Source organism: Lepus europaeus, chromosome 17 (assembly GCF_033115175.1).
Source record: "Lepus europaeus isolate LE1 chromosome 17, mLepTim1.pri, whole genome shotgun sequence".
Classification (NCBI taxonomy): Eukaryota; Metazoa; Chordata; class Mammalia; order Lagomorpha; family Leporidae; genus Lepus; species Lepus europaeus.
The window spans coordinates 25,370,403-25,385,475 of NC_084843.1; the positions used below are offsets into that span (position 1 = coordinate 25,370,403).

The 15,073-nt window shown below is 42.3% G+C and overlaps 2 protein-coding genes across 8 annotated transcripts in view; one reads left to right on the forward strand and one right to left on the reverse strand.

Moving 5' to 3' along the window:
• The window catches only part of CFAP43 (cilia and flagella associated protein 43), a 107,280-nt gene extending 105,301 nt beyond the window's left edge, over positions 1–1,979 (forward strand). For 3 of the 5 annotated variants that reach the window (XM_062214746.1, XM_062214748.1, XM_062214750.1), the window contains 3 exons: positions 445–525; positions 1,135–1,288; positions 1,457–1,979. In XM_062214746.1, coding sequence (XP_062070730.1) covers positions 445–525; positions 1,135–1,288; positions 1,457–1,623 — 402 coding nt within the window. In that variant the 3' untranslated portion in view covers positions 1,624–1,979. The remainder of the gene's footprint in view (positions 1–444; positions 526–1,134; positions 1,289–1,456) is intronic. The other 2 variants (XM_062214747.1, XM_062214749.1) reach the window with 2 other exon arrangements.
• A 6,624-nt stretch (positions 1,980–8,603) lies between these two features.
• On the reverse strand, positions 8,604–14,062 carry SFR1 (SWI5 dependent homologous recombination repair protein 1). Of its 3 annotated transcripts, none has more exons than XM_062214353.1 (4): positions 13,747–14,062; positions 12,472–12,593; positions 11,522–11,932; positions 8,604–9,222 (listed from the first exon to the last, which is right to left on the reverse strand). In XM_062214353.1, exons 2-4 carry the CDS (start codon positions 12,565–12,567, stop codon positions 9,031–9,033), a joined length of 699 nt encoding a protein of 232 aa, XP_062070337.1. In that variant the 5' UTR covers positions 12,568–12,593; positions 13,747–14,062; the 3' UTR covers positions 8,604–9,030. The 3 variants fall into 3 exon arrangements, with proteins under 3 accessions (XP_062070337.1, XP_062070339.1, XP_062070338.1); XM_062214355.1 differs by lacking the exon at positions 13,747–14,062 and adding an exon at positions 13,321–13,391; XM_062214354.1 differs by lacking the exon at positions 13,747–14,062 and adding an exon at positions 13,258–13,329.
• Positions 14,063–15,073: the final 1,011 nt, after the last annotated feature.

Below are 15,073 nucleotides of genomic sequence, written 5' to 3' on the forward strand. Positions count from 1 at the left end.
TTGTTCTGAAAAGCAGAAAATTGCTGTTTAAAAAATTTATCATTTTATTTCAAAGAGTTACAGAGAGAGAAAGAGAGAGAGACAGAGACAGAGATCTTCCATCTTCTGGTTCACTACTCAAATGGCCACAACCACCAGTGCTGGGCCAGGGCAAAGCCAGAAGCCCAGAGCTTCTTCTGTGTCTCCCACATGGGTGCAAAGACCCAAGCACTTGGGCCATTTTCTGCTACTTTTCTCAGGCCATTAGCAGGGAGCTGGATTGGAAGTGGAGCAGCAGGAACTCAAACTGGCACCCATGAGGGATTCTGGCTTCACAGAGGCTTTAACCACTATGCCACCGCGCTGGACCCAAGCAGAAACTTTCAAAACAAAGGCAATCCTTCTAAACTTATCTGTTGAAAGAAATAGATAAAAATATCACTCATGTGTTTTTTTCTCTCAAAGTACCTAAATGAACCACACTACGAGACTCTGATTGCTATTCAGATTGGAATAATGGAGCAAACCATTGATGTTTTAGATAAGGTAAGTCTCAGATACTGATCATTAAATCACAACAGTTGTAATTCATTAAGAAAGTGTACAGTGTGTCAAATCAGGAATTCAAACAGAACCTAACAACATCTGAGTCATTTACTGATACTCATGAGGAAATTAGAAGTCTGAATAGTGCCCTTGCCACCGTAACCATTTGGATAGACTGGAGGATGCCTTTTAATATTAGAATAAACCCTTGGCACCTGTCTAAATGCCTATTTTGCTTTAGGTTATGACTTAAATAACAGAAATGTTGATGGTCTTTCCTTTTAAACTCTGTTTTATCATAACTGAATAAAAATCCTGTTTTTATTGTATAGCATGTGTAAGATGGAAACAAAGTAATTCATACCTTTTAAAATATTCTCATTTTTACAATTACATAAAAATTTTAATGCAGTATTAACATACCATTCTATCTTTCAACAAATAATTTGAGTGCCTACTATGTGCAGGAGGTATGCCAGCCACCAGAGAGATGATAGTAAGATGTTATCTTAGCGCAGATAGTGTATTTTAAATATAAGAATAATTTAAAATAAATTGCATTTTTTCAAAATTCTTTTTTCTTGGGTGTCATGGGAACAAAAATTTCAGACCCACAAAAAGAATGTGGACAACTGCAAAAGACTACTCAAAAAATTGGAAAAATTCAGCAATCAGAAAGATATAGCAAATCATTCACTATGCTGCAGCCTGAGGGAAGAACTGGTAGCTGTCTCAGAGAGACAAGGCATCTGCAATGCAATGGGTAAACTTTTTCTTTAACCAACTGTAGGTTTCTTAAAGTAATAAGTATTCATGAAATGTGCTTAATAGTTACCAAGCCACACATTTAATTGATTCTGAGTGCTGCTTCTTTGAAGTGTTGGTTAGGGTTAGAAGTCCAGTTAATTCTTTTCTTCTCTTTCTGGGATAGGGTCTAAACTGACTTGCGAAAAGATTGCCAAAGAACGATATGAAAACATGATTCAACAACAGAAGCTGACAAACGTTTCCAGACAACAGGCTGCACAGATTTCCATACTGCAGGCTGAAGTTGAAAGATTAAGGATGAAAACATTCCCTGCTCTTGTTCAAATGTAAAATCACTGGCCGGAAATGCAAAGCCAAATCAGTCATTTTGAAAATCAGTTTATTTGGGTAAACTTATTGTTCTTTCTTTCATATGGGGAAATTTAAGTAGAGGCTCCTCTGAGTGTTTTATATTTTTAATAGCAGTTGTTTAATCTTAGCTTTAATCATCATATAAATTTTTTTCTACATGAATAAATGTGTAATGAATTTTTTATTCAAAAATAAGCAAGATTTTAAGTCAGAAAGAAAGTATTCAAGATTTATTTTATACACTTAATCTTAACTGGACCAAAGATATTTTCATAGTTATATTATAGAAATTCTTAAGGACAAAAAAGAAATTCTTAGCAACTGTTAGTAAAGTTACTAGAAAAGTTGTGAGTTTATGGATGATATTTATCTTTATACTTTTGTATTTTTCTTTTACAATCAGAAAAAATACTAACTAGAATGTTTTAATGTTACTCTATTCTATCAATGAGAACAAGATAAATTGTTTACTTTATCCAAGCCTTAAATCCTTTGTAAATTTTAGCATGTCTTGAAAACCTAATTTGCTACATTTCTTATTTATTATAATTCAATATTGTGCCATACCCAATTGGGTTTAGCAAACAAAAAAGGACTTTTGGGGCTGGTACCGTGGCGCAGTGGGTTAATCCTCCACCTGTGGCACCGGCATCCCATATGGGCACCAGTTCTAGTACCAGCTGCCCCTCTCCCGATCGAGCCCTCTGCTGTGGCCTGGGAAAACAGTGGAGGATGGCCTGAGTCCTTGGGCCCCTGCACCCACATGGGAGACTGGGAGGAGGCACCTGGCTTCTGGCTTCAGGTCGGCATAGCTCTGGCCATTGCGGCCATCTGCGGAGTGAACCAACGGAGGGAAGACTTTTCTTTCTGTCTCTCCCTTTCACTGTCTGTGGCTCTACCTCTCAAATAAATAAATAAAATCTTAAAAAAAAAGACTTTCTCATTTCCATGAAACAGTTTATCACTTTATTCACCTAGATGATGATGGCTATATGAGATTAACTGGCCAGAGGACTTGATGGCCCTTCCATAGCCTGCAGCCTACGCATTCCAAGGTGCTATCACTTGGATCACAGACCACAATCTCCACATGATGGAGACTGAGGCACTGGCTTCAGATTCAGTAATCTATGAACTAAACACTAATCTATAATACCACATCCAATATCCTCTGCTGTCACAAGAAAGCTACTATAAAATATTCCATTTAGAAAAATATCTTCTGAATGTTTATTTATTTTCATCTATGTGAAAGGCAGAGAGAAAAGGAGATCTTCCATCTGCTGGTTCACTTCCCAAATACATGCAACAGCTAGGGCTGGGCCAGGCCAAAGCCAGGATCTCAGAACTCCATCTAGGTCTCTCACATGAGTGGCAGGTGCCAAAGCACTTGAGCCATCATCTTCTGCTTCCTAGAACGCATTATTAGGAAGCTGGATTGCAAGCAGAGGCACAGAGACTCAAACCAGCACTCTGATATGGGGTGCAGGAGTCCCAAGTGGCAGCTTAACCTGCTTTACCACACACCCCAACCCTAGAAACACATCTTTAGAAGACTTAATTGATCACAACAGAGTAACCAGTGCCCCCACGGAGATGGTAAAGGAAATGATAGGCCCAATATCTTTTTTTCTTTTTTTTAACTTTTATTTAATGAATATAAATTTCCAAAGTACAGCTTATGGATTACAATGGCTTCCCCCCCCCCCATAACTTCCCTCCCACCCGCAACCCTCCCCTCTCCCGCTCCCTCTCCCATTCCATTCACATCAAGATTCATTTTCAATTATCTTTATGTACATAAGATCAATTTAGCATATATTAAGTAAAGCTTTCAACAGTTTGCACCCACAGGGAAACACAAAGTGAAAAAATACTGTTTGAGTACTAGTTATAGCATTAAATCACGATGTACAGCAAATTAAGGACAGAGATCCTACATGAGGAGTAAGTACAGTGACTCCTGTTGTTGACTTACACTCTTGTTTATGGCGTCAGTAATCACCCTAGGCTCTTGTCATGAGTTGCCAAGGCTATGGAGGCCTTTTGAGTTCGCTGACTCTGATCATATTTAGACAAGGTCATAGTCAAAGCAGAAGTTCTCTCCTCCCTTCAGAGAAAGGTACCTCCTTCTTTGATGACCTGTTCTTTCCACATTTCTTTCTTTTTTCTTTTTTTTGCCAGAGTGTCTTGGCTTTCCATGCCTGAAAACCTCTCATGGGCTTTTCAGCCAGATCCGAATGCCTTAAGGGCTGATTCTGAGGCCAGAGTGCTGTTTAGGATTTCTTCCATTCTATGAGTCTGCTGTGTATCCTGCTTCCCATGTTGGATCGTTCTCTCCCTTTTTTACTCTATCAGTTACTATTAGCAGACACTAGTCTTGTTTATGTGGTCCCTTTGACTCTTAGTCCTATCATTATGATCATTTGTGAACAGAAATTGATCACTTGGACTAGTGAGATGGCATTGGTACATGACACCTTGATGGGATTGAATTAGAATCCCCTGGCACGTTTCTAACTCTATCATTTGGGGAAAATCCAATTGATCATGTCCCAAATTGTACATCTCTTCCCTCTCTTATTCCCACTCTTATATTTAACAGGGATCTCTTTTCAGTTAATTTTAAACACCTAAGAATAATTGTGTATTAATTACAGAGTTCAACCAATAGTATTAAGTAGAACAAAAAAATACTAAAAGGGATAAAGTATTAAGTTGTTCATCAACAGTCAGGACAAGGGCTGATCAAGTCATTGTTTCTCATAGTGTCCATTTCACTTCAACAGGTTTCCTTTTTGGTGCTCAGTCAGTTGTCACCGATCAGGGAGAACATATGATATTTGTCCCTTTGGGACTGACTTATTTCACTCAGCATGATGTTTTCCAGATTCCTCCATTGTTGCAAATGACCGAATTTCATTGTTTTTGACTGCTGTATAGTATTCTATAGAGTACATGTCCCATAATTTCTTTATCCAGTCTACTGTTGATGGACATTTGGGTTGGTTCCAGGTCTTAGCTATTGTGAATTGAGCTGCAATAAACATTAAGGTGCAGATGGCTTTTTTATTAGCCAAATTAAGTTCCTTTGGGTAAATTCCAAGGAGTAGGATGGCTGGGTTGTATGGTAGGGTTATATTCAGGTTTCTGAGGACTCTCCAGACTGACTTCCATAGTGGCTTAACCAGTTTGCATTCTCACCAACAGTGGGTTAGTGTCCCTATTTCCCTACATCCTCACCAGCATCTGTTGTTGGTAGATTTCTGAATGTAAGCCATTCTAACCGGGGTGAGGTGAAACCTCATTGTGGTTTTGATTTGCATTTCCCTGATGGCTAGTGATCTTGAACATTTTTTCATGTGCCTGTTGGCCATTTGGATTTCTTCTTTTGAAAAATGTCTATTGAGGTCCTTGGCCCATCTCTTAAGTGGGTTGTTTGTTTTGATGTTGTGGAGTTTCTTGATTTCTTTGTAGATTCTGGTTATTAATCCTTTATCTGTTGCATAGTTTGCAAATATTTTTTCCCATTCTGTTGGTTGCCTCTTTACTTTCCTGACTGTTTCTTTTGAAGTACAGAAACTTCTCAATTTGATGCAATCCCAATTGTTAATTTTGGTTTTGACTGCCTGTGCTCCTGGGGTCTTTTCCAAGAAGTCTTTGCCTGTACCTATATCTTGCAGGGTTTCTCCAATGTTCTCTAATAATTTGATAGTGTCGGGTCATAGATTTAGATCTTTAATCCATGTTGAGTGGATTTTTGTGTAAGGTAGGGGTCTTGCTTCATGCTTCTGCACGTGGAAATCCAATTTTCCCAGCACCATTTATTGAATAGACTGTCCTTGCTCCAGGAATTGGTTTTAGATCCTTGATCAAATATAAGTTGGCTGTAGATGTTTGGATTGATTTCTGGTGTTTCTATTCTGTTTTATTGGTCTATCGATCTGTTTCTGTACCAGTATCATGCTGTTTTGATAACAACTGCCCTGTAGTATGTCCTGAAATCAGGTATTGTGATGTTCTGGCTTTGTTTTTGTTGTACAAGATTCGAGAGGCAGAGAGAGAGCTAGGAGTTCCATCCACTGGTTCATTCCTCCAAAGGCCCAAAATGGCCAGGGAGTCCTGGAACTCAGTCCAGGTCTCTTACCTACATAGGTGGCAGGGACTCCGCTATTTAAGCCATCAACTATGTTAGCCATTTTCTGCTGCCTCTTAGGATACTGAGAGAAGGAAAAGTAAGCTGAAATTCAAAGTAGTCTGGACTCAAGCCCAGATCCTCTGATATGGGATGGGGGCTTTTCAGACAGTAACTTGACTGCTGAATCAAACACCCACCCCATGGATCAATATCACTTGATGCATCCCTCCTTAGTATTGAACTGACCCCTATAGTCATTTTGGCTGATTTAATATGGAAGTGTTCACTGGTAACATTTCTATGTTCAAGGTCCTTTAAAATTATCTCTAATGGGATGTTTGACACAGTGGTTAAGATGGGTTCAGATGCCACTCGGGATGCCCACATGCCATATCAGAGTGCCTGGGTTCAAATCCAGGCCTTTTTTCCAATTCCAGCTTCCTGCTCATGCACACTCTAGGAGGCAGCTGGGGATGGCTCATGTACTTGGGTCCCTGCTATCCAGGTGGGAGATCCAAGACTAAGTTCAGGGCACCTGTGTTCAGCCTGGCCCAGCCAGAGCTGTTGCATGCATTTGGGGAGTGATCCAGCAGATGGAAGATCTTTCTGCTTTTCAAATAAAATGGAAATTTTTACAAGTAATTTTTAAAATGTTTTAATTATCCCTGAGATAGGGGAGCAAGGCAATGGACCTGAGGGTGAGGGAGTGTGTGAGCAGTACAAATTCTTTATAATTATCAGTTCTCTTTGTTGTTGTGTTGAGTCCACCATTATGTATACTAGACTTTTTCTGGTGAGACAAATTCAATATCACCTACATTAGCTGCCTAGGTACTTCATTTACTAATAGCCAATGCCACAGATTTCACTGGATAATTCTTTGTAGATTACCAGGTCCAGACAAATCAAGCAACCTGTATCATTTCTGTTTCTTCATCATCAACACTGGGTGACTCTGGCAATGTTCTGGCTTGAATGCCTCAGGTTTGAGGCATGAAGGAGTGAGTCATTTCTGGAATGTCTTGTCCCAAAGCTGTTTTCCAATGGAAGCCTTTTTAGCAGGAGGAAAGTTCTGCCTTGGAGGGTTGTCAGGTGCTTTGGAAAAGCACATGGGTCATGTACCCCAATTCCTCTCTTGATACTGTTCATGGCACAGACTCCCTCTAGCTTCTTTGCAATAGCAGTTATATTTATTTTTAAAAGCTATTTAAAATAGTACCTATGTTACCAAGTAGTGATATAATTAATTGGGTCAAACATAGCATAGAAATTAAGACTATGGGCTCTGTTGCTGGGTTGTCTGGGTTCCAATCCTGGCTCTGCCACTTAAGTTTTAAATAATCATTTAGTTTTTAAACAACTACTTAAATTTCTTCATCTTTAAAATTAAGTGTTGATAATTGTATACTCAAGTGAGTTGATACACCTTTAAAAGTGGCACAAAGCAAGTGCAGTGTTAACTATTAGCTCATTTTTATGATCTTCACTTGTTTTTAATAAATGCATCCTATTAAATGGAGGTGAGATTCAACAGAAATGGTAAAATGGAGGCTTACCCCTTAGAAATCTTCAGATGCCAAACTGTCCCATAAGCTCCATTCATCCCACCATGGTCCACCTGTTTCCTGAGTACCCGCTGTACCACTGGCCAGGGCTAGTGACTAGAAATCCCGATTACCATACCCTCTAGCAATCCTAGAACTAAAGACTCACTGATGCTGTAGTTTGCACAGGTGGACATGAAAGGGTGACTCCAAGGGATGTGCCTGTCAGCAGTGAGCAGCTGCATCCTCTGAGATCTAAATAATACCACACATTTACATTCCAGAATGCCAGGGGAACCACTTCCTCTGTGGCTTTTAGGCCCCCTTACTGCGCAACATGCAGTGCTAGGGGCTGGCTTGTAAGCACTAGAACAACAGCTTCTTAGAGGTGCGCATTCAGGAATTCCAGAACCAGGGGAGCCCCATGTGGACGAGGGCTAACCCTCTTTGACTCACAAAAGCAAATGGCAATGTGGCATCTAGAAGCGGGAATTTGTGTCCATGTATGTATGTGGGCAAGAGCAAGACATTTCCTGGCCTTGTCACTAACAATTAGAATGGATGCAAGAGCAGGCCTTGTCACTAACAATTAGAATGGATGCAAGAGCAGGCCCAGCCACCTCTGCTTTTTGGATCATGGCAGGGGAATGTGGCCAGGTACAAAGTGGAGTGCAGTTGAGGGTAAGGCTCAAAGTAGTAGTTATTCACCAACTAGCAGAGAGGTACTTTTCTTTTTAACCAAAATTTTTTTAATTCCTAAAAGGATTCCAAAGCAGAAACCCATAAAGCTCTCAAGAATGACTGGCAATTAGGACTAGGAAGCCACTGATCCAAAATGCTCTCTCCATCTATTACCTCTGCCTTTCTCCGTAAGCAAACACATTATCCTAAGCACACCAGCTCTGGTGCTTCCAAATTTAAATACAACAACTCCAGCTCCAAGAGCTCCAGCCATAGAACAGGATGGGCTGTTCCTGAGCTGTTCCTCAGGGACTGGGCCAGCTTAGGTCTCATCTCTATATATAGTAAGGACAACAGATACAATTAGACAACTTGTGAGCAAAAACCCAACCCTATGGAGGCGGGCTTGTGGCTGAGGAGTTACTGGGGACTCAACAGACAACATTCTTTACATACATTCTATTTTGCAGATGAAGCTAGAAAGGTAGAAGAATGTGGAAGACCTTATATGCCATGGCACCTTGATGCAGGAGACATATAGTTTCCTAAGAAACCATCATTTCAGTAAATGAAAAATATGAGAGACAGGGAGCAATATGATTTTGGACATAGTTTAATTACCTGCTAGATCATCAGATGGAAATACATAGTAAATGGATAGAAATAAGATTCATAAACTTAGTTAACAGGCAGGAATTTTTAGATAGGTTTAGATTCACCAGACTGGACTGTTCTTTTACATTTAAAACTTTTGCCACAAAAAACATGTACTAAAACTGGTTTCCAGACTTATCTGAATTTTATCTTATAAGCATGATTTAAATTTTTTTCACATTTCTTTAAATGTCAACTTCTTTTTGGCAAAGTTAGCCAAAATACTAAATTCTCATTTTATAACTTAGTCTGTATAGTAGAGGGCCCTAAACTGATGTTCAACAGAATACCTTCCTCTAAGCCCTGAAATGTGTGTCTTTTAATTAAGTTGGCATTCTCAAAGATATTCTGGAAAAAAAAAATTATGAATTAAGCATCTATGAATTCTTCTTCACTTCTGTTATAGTGTATCAACTTGTCATCTAACCCATAGTGGTCCACCAGTTGAGTGAGGCTCAACTTCTTGTTTTCTTCAGACATAGCCGAGTGCAGTTCATAAAGCAACAACTGGCTACAGTTTCTCCACTTCTTTATTAATGACTGTAATTGAGACAGGTCATTCTGAAACAAAGTGGGAAAAAAAAATCCATATGAATGTATGTCATTTACTAGATAGTCATACTATTATAACTTATTTAATAAAGTTGTCACATTAACTGACAACTTTAAAGGCTAATCTATCTGGAGATGAATGGGACTGGGTTGTAAGTAGAATTATTACAATGCTACTCAATTTGAGCTTTGTGGCTATTTTGTTTGGTTCAAGCTCTAGTCCAACTTAACCCTTAGGAAAAAAACAAATCTTTAAATAGAATAAAATGATGTAAAGAAGGAACACTGCAAAGGAAAAATAAATCACTTTTTCCATTACAACTCATTTTAAAATATGACAAAATTATGCTGCACCTTCTATTCAGTGTTGTTGTGAACCTAGAACCACTCTAAAAAGAGTGTTCAAGTTAAACATATGTTTCAACATTTTGTATCTCACAAATGTGTAAGTCATATTTAGAAAAATCCTAAAATTTCAATATAGCAAATGAGATGTGCTATTCCATCATTTATGCCATACTGCCAGGGAAGAATGAATTCTAGCATATACATGAATTTTCTAAATAATAAAGGCTATCTCCTTCCAAGTGCTATTTAATTCAACCTATCTGGGTTGAAATCTAAAATCTGATACTTGTTTTCTCAAACAAGATACCCAAAACATTTTCATTATTTTAGGGAAATCACGATCATTACTAAAAATACTTTGATTGTTTTCTGTGGCCCATGTACTTGAAAAAGCAAGAGAGACAGAATGAGGACAAGCTGAGCCAGACAGAAGCCAGGAGCCTAGAACTTCATCTGGGTCTCCCATCTGGGTCAGAGGCCCAAGCACTTTGAGACATCATCTGCTGCCTCCCAAGATGCATACACAGGAAGTGGGATCCAAAGCAGGGCAGCTGGAACCCTAACCAGCACTCCAATGTGAGATGCCAGCATCCCAAGCAGCAACCTAAGCTGCACCACAGTGCCCACCATCATTTTTTTCAGAGTTTTATTATTTATTTGAATGGCAGAGTGAGGAGGCATAAAGGGCAGTAGGGAGAGGGAGAGAGATCTTCCATCCACTTGTTCTCTCCCTAGATGCCCTCAATAGCAAAGCCAAGGGCCTGGAACTCCATCTGGGTCTCCTATGTAGGTGGCAGGAACCCAAGTACTTGGGCTCTCATCTGCTGCTTCCCAGGAGCATTAGCAGAACACTAGATGGAAAGCACAAAGTAGCCAGGATTCAAACCAGGCACCCAAACATGAGCTGTGATGTTAAAAGCAGCAGCTTAATCTGTGCTACAATGCTCGCCCCATTTTTAGCTTCACTCATTCACTGTAAGCTGTCATTCCTGTCCCCATTGTATTTGCATCTAAGATTTGATACTTCTAATATTGCTGTGGGCTGCAAACTAGAAAGAAAAGTTTAAAGTGCATATGTGATAAGAATTGGGACCTTTAACAAGTTTTATCTTTTGTTTAGAGGAGCCTCTTCTGTGATTTATATTTGACTTAATAGTTAAAGGAAGCCAGGTTTCTGGATATGTGACATGCTGCTCACTATGCTAAGATATGTAAAAATTGGATTTTTAAAAGATGTATTTATTTTGAAACCAGAGGAACAGAGAGGGGGAAAGAGAGAGAGGAAATCTCTCACCCACTGTTTCACTCCCCAGATGGCTACAATAGCCAGGGCTGGTCCAGTCTTAAGCCAGGAGCCCAGAAATACATCTGAGTCTCCCACTTGGGATGCATGGGCACAAGTACTTGGGACATCTTCTACTTACTTCACTGGAACATTATCTTGGAGCCAGATCAGAAGAAGCAGAGCAGCCACAACTCAAATCTGGCTCCAATATGGGATGCAAGCATTGAAAGCAGTGGCTCAACACGCTGTGCCACAACACTAGCCCCTGTAAGATGGATTTCTACTTCTGAAATTACTTTCCTGAAATGTATGTAAAAACAAAAAACTGGGGGCAGGTGCTGTGGCACAAGGGTTAAAGCCCTGGCCTGAAGTGCCAGCATCCCTTATGGGCGCCGGTTCTAGTCCCGTCTACTCCTCTTCTGATCCAGCTCCCTGCTGTGGCCTGGGGTAGTGGTAGAGGATGGCCTGGGTCCTTGGGCCCTTGCACCCACGTGGGAGACCCCGAGTAAGCTCCTGGCTCCTGATTTCAGATTGGCGCAGCTCTGGCCGTTGCGGCCATCTGGGGAGTGAACCAGCAGATGGAAGACCTCTCTCTCTCTGTGTCTCTACCTCTCTGTAACTCTTTCAAATAAATAAAATAAATCTTTAAAAAAAATTGTTAAAAATTCCTCTTACCTTCGATCTATACATTTTGACTAATTTTAGCCTCCGAAGAAGGTCCTCTTTTTCCTGAACCTGCTTCACCAATTTTGCTCTTTCTTCCTTCAATCCTTGTATAGGAAGATTCTCCTTCTCGAAGTCATTTTGGAGAACACTGCATGGCCTTGTATCAAGTGAGGTAGCTTCACATGCACTGACGTTCTTGAATGTATTTTTCAAATGTGTACTTTCTTCAAGTTCACTGTCTATGCGTTTAAAACTTTCTTGAAATTCCAAACAGTTTTCTTCTGTGGCAGAGGGTGGCTTCTCTGACAAGTTCTGATCATTTTCTTCATCATCAACTTTAAGACGTTTCACCACACTGTAACAGGAATTAAATGAAAATCTTGTTTTCCTTAACCTTTCTCTAAGTGTTGCACTCATAGGCTGAAAGGAGAACAAAATATTAAAAATGTTAACCAAGTCTTCATGTAAAGAAATGTGCTAGAAATAAAAGCCTTACATTTCTATAGTAGACACCACTAGGGGGCTTTCTGTCTCCACATATCTAAAGTAACCATCACAAAATGTGTTTAATTTCCAGAAGTTCCATTAATTTTCCTCTCTTCCTCAGCCAGGTCAACACCCTTCTAAAGTCATCCCAATAATCAAACTTCTCTCAGCTTCTAGCCCATGCCTCCTGCTACTCCAGATGCTATAGGATAGCAGACTGAGGAAAGACCCACTGCCGCCAAAGTCCTTCACCTTGATAATACCGCAGGTCCAAACTTCCTCACCTAGGAGTGTTGCAATAATCTAATCTGAAACTAAATGAACTGGCTCAGTATGAAAATCTGGGAGGGGCTGGTCACACACTGTATCTTAGAAGAAACTAAATGACTATTTAACAACATATCTGCATGTTAATGAACAATCTTCAGAGTTAAAACCACGCCGATACTTAAGACTGAATAAGATCTTCGTACTTGTTTTCCTGAGCTCCTTGCAAGGGAAGATGGCGGATTCGCACAGGCCTGTGGGGTGCTAGGTGCAATCACCGCTGAGTCTGATGGGCTTTCCATCTTGAAAATGAAATCTTGGGTTACCTCTAGAACCAGAAAAAGTAATTATGAAATGGGACTCAAAATAACCATACCGCTCTAAAGTCCTCCATTTTTATCCAAGTATTTCTTTATTGGGCCAGCAGTTGGGTTTTTTTTTTTTTTTTTCTAATTTCAGTTAGTTGTAGTTAATTCTCGCTATTTTTGTAGTTTTTCACTTACATTCCCACACAAGGACAAGTTTTTTCATGACAAATTAACCGACTAGTATCTCACAGAAACGAGACTTGTTAGCCATGAAGTATCTTCCAAGTCTCCATTACAGGGGCAAGGGAGAATAACAACTTTAGATAGTGATTCTTTAAATTCGTTGTGACAGCTTCATAATTAAAAGAGACATGGCCTAAGTGGGCTCAAAAGGCATAATCGGACCTGGACCTGTCAATCATCCCGAACCCTAAAAGCCGCTTGACCAGAACCAGGCGTTAAGAAACAAGAAAATATAAAGAAAAAAAAAATCACGCCTGTCTGCAGTTTCAGCGTAAAAGCGAACAGACACTGAAAAGGGAAGTCGACTGAAGCTGTTCTTCCAACTCGGTGGGGTAAAGGCGGCCTCTCCCCTTTCCCCCATGAAGGGAGCCCGCCGGCCCTCCAGACACCCCAGGCCTGAGGGACGGTCGAGAGCCCCCGGCTGCAGAAAGGAACCCCTACTTGGCTTTTCAGCAGGCCCCCGAAGTCCAGCGCTCAGACACCCCCTGGCCCAAAGCACGCTACCTCCCTCCGTCACCCCCACCGCATTCAAACACCGCGCGGAGCCGCGGCCGTCAGCCGAAGCAGCCCCAAGGGGCGGGGCCGCGCGGGAGCGGAAGAGACTCCTGATTGGCTAGATTGATGCGCGCGAATCTGCGTTGCCGGAGATCCCCTAAAGCGCGCGACCGCGAGCTTCCGCCAGGGAAGGTCCTGAGGCGGGGCGGGGCCGAGTCGCGTGATTGGCAAGGGTGACGGGAACGCGCCGCCTCGCCCCGCCCTCGGCCTGGCTCCGGAGTCGGGCTGAGCTTCGGGAGTAACTAATGGATCCTGAGGGGGCGCGCTTGCGTCCGCGGCTCCGCTTCCCGCCTCCCTGTGGCTGTGCGTCTGTGCAGCGCGCTAGCTTGTGCCCCCGGCTCCCGGTCTCCAGGCTCCAGGCTGGTCCGCGCTCACCTCAGCAAAGGCTGTTTTCAGACGTGGCGGGGCCGAAAGCCGCCCGGCTGGCCAAGAACTCAGTCCACAGCGCGTAAACGCTCGAGACCACGGAAGAGCAGCGCTGGGGTCCCGCCCGTGGGGAGCAGACTTGAGAGAAATCGACACAGTCGAGCGAATCCCTAGCCCTCTGCTGCCACAAACTCGGTGTTCCAAGTTTTTTTACATTCAACTATGAGGGGAAAGGCAGGCCAGCGCCGTTTCCTGTGGCGCAGAAAAGGAAGCGAAGTGCCCTATCCAGAACTCCGACGCTTCAGACAGAAGCGGCCGCGGCCCAGCGCAGGCCGAAAACGCCCTCGGCTTCCGGTGTGGCGCGGCTGTCGCTAGGCAACGGCGCTCGCCGCTCCGGGCGGGGCCGCCGAGCCGGGCGCGGCGCTGAGTGACTTGTGACTCACGTGCAAGCCGGGACGTGTCGGGGCCGGTGCGCTCAGGCCGCTTACGGAAGGGCCATTGTAAACGGTGACACCGTCTCCTCGCCGACGTGATAAAAATGGCCCGGAAATAGCCAAAAGGAAATTTGAATCCTAAAGAAGCCAAGCATAAATAAAGAGCCCAAAGACAATCTAATGCAGTGGTTAGCGGACGTAACTGCCCAAGTCGCATTGTCGTCAAACTCCACATCCCGGCGCTGTATTCTGTGTGCTTTCTAACGTGGTGTCCGTGTGCCTCGGTTTCCTCATCTGAAAATCGGGACAGCAATACCTGCCTCCTAGAGACTGGAGAATTAAAAGGGAGCTCAGGAGAGGCAGCCACAGCAGTGCCAGGTAACTAAGAAGCGCTCGCCGTTCTTTCATACGTGCAAATGTATTAACCACCCCCAAACTGATTTAAAGGACTGCATTATGTGAACTTTCATCCCTTTATTTAACTCTCCCTCCCAAAACAAAGATTTAAAAAATAAAGATGCTGTGATCTGTAAGATCCCACACGATTTAAACCATCAGTAGAAAACTTGCACATATAATTTATAATATGTTCTACCTCTAAATTTTTCAAAAATTATATAAATGGGGGCCGGCACTGTGGCGTATGGGTAAAGCTGCTGACTGCAATGCCGGCATCCCGTATGGGCACTGGTTCAAGTCCCGGCTGCTCCACTGCAGATCCAGCTCTCTGCTATGGCCTGGGAAAGCAGTAGAAGATGGCCCAAGTCCTTGGGCCCCTGCACCACGTGGGAGACCCAGAAGAAGCTCCTGGCTCCTGGCTTTGGATCGGCCCAGCTCCGACCATTGAGGCCAACCGGGGAGTGAACCAGCAGATGGAAGAGCGCTCTCTCTCTCTGCTTCTC

Coding starts and splice junctions, on each gene's coding strand:
- SFR1 (XM_062214353.1), bottom strand. CDS start 12,567: ATGGAAAGCCCATCAGACTCAGCGGTGATTGCACCTAGCACCCCACAG. Junction 11,933..12,471: donor CAAGGAGCTCAGGAAAACAA/GTACGAAGATCT, acceptor TTCTCCTTTCAG/CCTATGAGTGCAACACTTAG. Junction 9,223..11,521: donor TCAAAATGTATAGATCGAAG/GTAAGAGGAATT, acceptor ACTTTGTTTCAG/AATGACCTGTCTCAATTACA.